Source organism: Miniopterus schreibersii (assembly GCF_964146895.1).
Source record: "Miniopterus schreibersii genome assembly, chromosome: 10".
NCBI lineage: Eukaryota > Metazoa > Chordata > Mammalia > Chiroptera > Miniopteridae > Miniopterus > Miniopterus schreibersii.
The window spans coordinates 5,132,441-5,134,803 of NC_138110.1; the positions used below are offsets into that span (position 1 = coordinate 5,132,441).

The 2,363-nt window shown below is 66.0% G+C and overlaps 1 protein-coding gene across 1 annotated transcript; it reads right to left on the minus strand.

Moving 5' to 3' along the window:
- Positions 1-421: 421 nt before the first annotated feature.
- MC3R (melanocortin 3 receptor) lies at positions 422-1,375 on the minus strand (the record flags this gene model as incomplete). The annotated part of the gene is made up of 1 exon (XM_081149253.1): positions 422-1,375. The coding sequence occupies one exon, from the start codon at positions 1,373-1,375 to the stop codon at positions 422-424; it is 954 nt and encodes a 317-aa protein (XP_081005379.1).
- Positions 1,376-2,363: the final 988 nt, after the last annotated feature.

The window sequence follows — 2,363 nt, forward strand, 5'->3', positions numbered from 1 at the left end:
ACTCCTGTGTCTTACCAAATACGGGCAAAGCCGGCTGAGCAGCCGGCAGCCCGAGGCAGGAGGCCGGGCGCTAGGAGAGGTCTGCCTGGGAGAGCTTCCAACCGCCCCCCTGTCCATGAGGCTCCCTCAGTCTGGCCCCACCCGAGGGGCAGGGAGCGGCCTTGCAGACCCCGGTGTGTGGAAAGGAGCGCAGAGGGCACCCAGGGCCGCCCAGGCTGGTCGCTCCTGGTGACTATTTGGGAAATCAGGGTCTGTGACTTACCACTTTGGGACCCTTTCCGAGAGCCTGTTACATACCGTGTCCCTTTCAAAGGCTTTGCAAGCTTACAGGCAAAAGGCAGGTCCCCCAGCCGGCCTGTTCAGGCCCCTTGACGCCCCCCCCCCAAACCCCTCAGCTGGATGGAGGCTCCAAGGCGACGGCCTAGCCCAGGCCCAGGCCCAGGCCGTGGCAGCCGCACAGGATCTCCCTGAAGGTGTTCCTCAGCTCCAGGCTGCGCAAGGCGTAGATGAGGGGGTCGATGACCGAGTTGCACATGATGAGCACCAGGTAGGCGTTGAAGTGCGCCGTGTAGCACACGCAGTAGGGGTTGGTGGGGCAGGCGATGATGAAGACCAGGTGCAGGAAGAAGGGCGCCCAGCAGACCACGAAGACGCCCAGCAGGAGGGTGACGGTGCCGGCGCCCTTCAGGCAGGAGCGCGGCCGCGGGGCGGCGCGGGCGGGGGGCAGCGCGGCGATGCGCCGCACGTGCAGCCGCGCGAACAGGAGCATGTGCACGTACAGGGTGCCCATGAGCAGCAGCATGGCGAAGAACATGGTGACGAGGCACACGATGACCATCTTGCTGTCGGAGTAGACGATGAAGACCACGCCGCAGACGCCGCAGCACGCCCAGACGGCCACGATCAGCGCGCGCGCCTTGCGCACCGTCATGATGCTGTGGTAGCGCAGCGCGTAGAAGATGGTCACGTACCTGTCCACCGCGATGGCCAGGAGGTTGCAGATGGAGGCCACCAGGGAGATGCAGATCATCGAGTCGAAGATGTTGTCCATGTGCTGGACGAACTGGTCCTCCAGCGCCAGGGCGTCGCTGTTGAGCACGGCGATCATGACGGTCTCCAGGGCGTTGGACACGCTCACCAGCATGTCGGCCACGGCCAGGCTGCAGAGGAACAGGTACATGGGCGAGTGCAGGTTGCTGTTCCTGGCCACGGCCAGGATGACCAGGATGTTCTCCAGCAGGCTGACGATGCCCAGCGCCAGGAAGACCTCGGGCTGGATGAAGACCTGCTCGCAGAACCCGCGGCCGCTCTGGTTGCCCGAGGCGGGGGCCGCGAGGCGCTCGGACCCGTTGGGCAGCGCGGGCTGGGCGCTCATGGCTGCCGCGGGCGGGCCGCCGGGGCGCACGGAGCGGGGCGCGCCCCGCAGGTGCCGGGAAGGACGCCCGTCCAGGCGGCGCGGGACTCGGGGCGGAGGGGGCGCGGGGGGCGCGGAGCGAGCCGGGGCGCGCACTCAACTTTCCCCGCTCCTGCGGTCCACGCTCACGCGCCTCCGCCGGCCGCCTGCTCGCCCCCCGCGACCCCGTCTCGCGTGCACCCTTGGGCGCAGAAAACCTGCCTCTCGTTGCTGCAGCAACGACTGTTTTGCCAGCAAGACGGGGGGTGCAGTACCTGTTGCTGGAAGTGAGGGGTGAACGCTCACTTTTCCTACGCGGGCTGGAGGCGGACAAGTCCTACCTTCAGCGCAGCGAAGCCGCCGCCGAGCGCTCGGAGCCCCTCAGACTGACGGCGGGACCCGCTCGGGCTGGGGCAGTGGGGGGGGGGGGGGGGGGGACGGCGACGGCAAGCAGGCGGGTGCCCCCTGCTGGCCAGCCCGCGCATCTGTTTGCTGGCTTTCCAGGCGGGGTTGCATTAGTCTTGGGAACGGCCACAGTCCCTCGTTCGTGCATTCATTTTCAAGTCACCCTTTACCGAGCGCCTACTATGTGTCAGGTCTCTGCTGGGCGCATTATGTTGTGGTAAGCAAGACAGGCGTGCCGTCCCTGTCTTCCCCCAAACTCAGAGTCTGGGGCGGGGGAGACAGGAAATCAGGGAATTATACGTCAGTGTCATAAATGCTTGAACCGGGAAGGCCGGGGGATGGTGGTGCAGAGAGCCAGGTCCTGACCTGACCGGTCAAGGAAAGTTCCTGCAGGAAGGACGTCAAATGTGCGGTGCTCCAGTGGGGCTGGGGTGCGAGGAGGGTTCCAGGAGGGGGAATCACACACCCATGACTTGGAGGAAAAGGGCAGTGGCCTTCACGCTGGCTGGGAGCCACCCTAGGTTGTGGGTGCAGGGATCCCACATGGCCTCAGGAATAAGAAGTA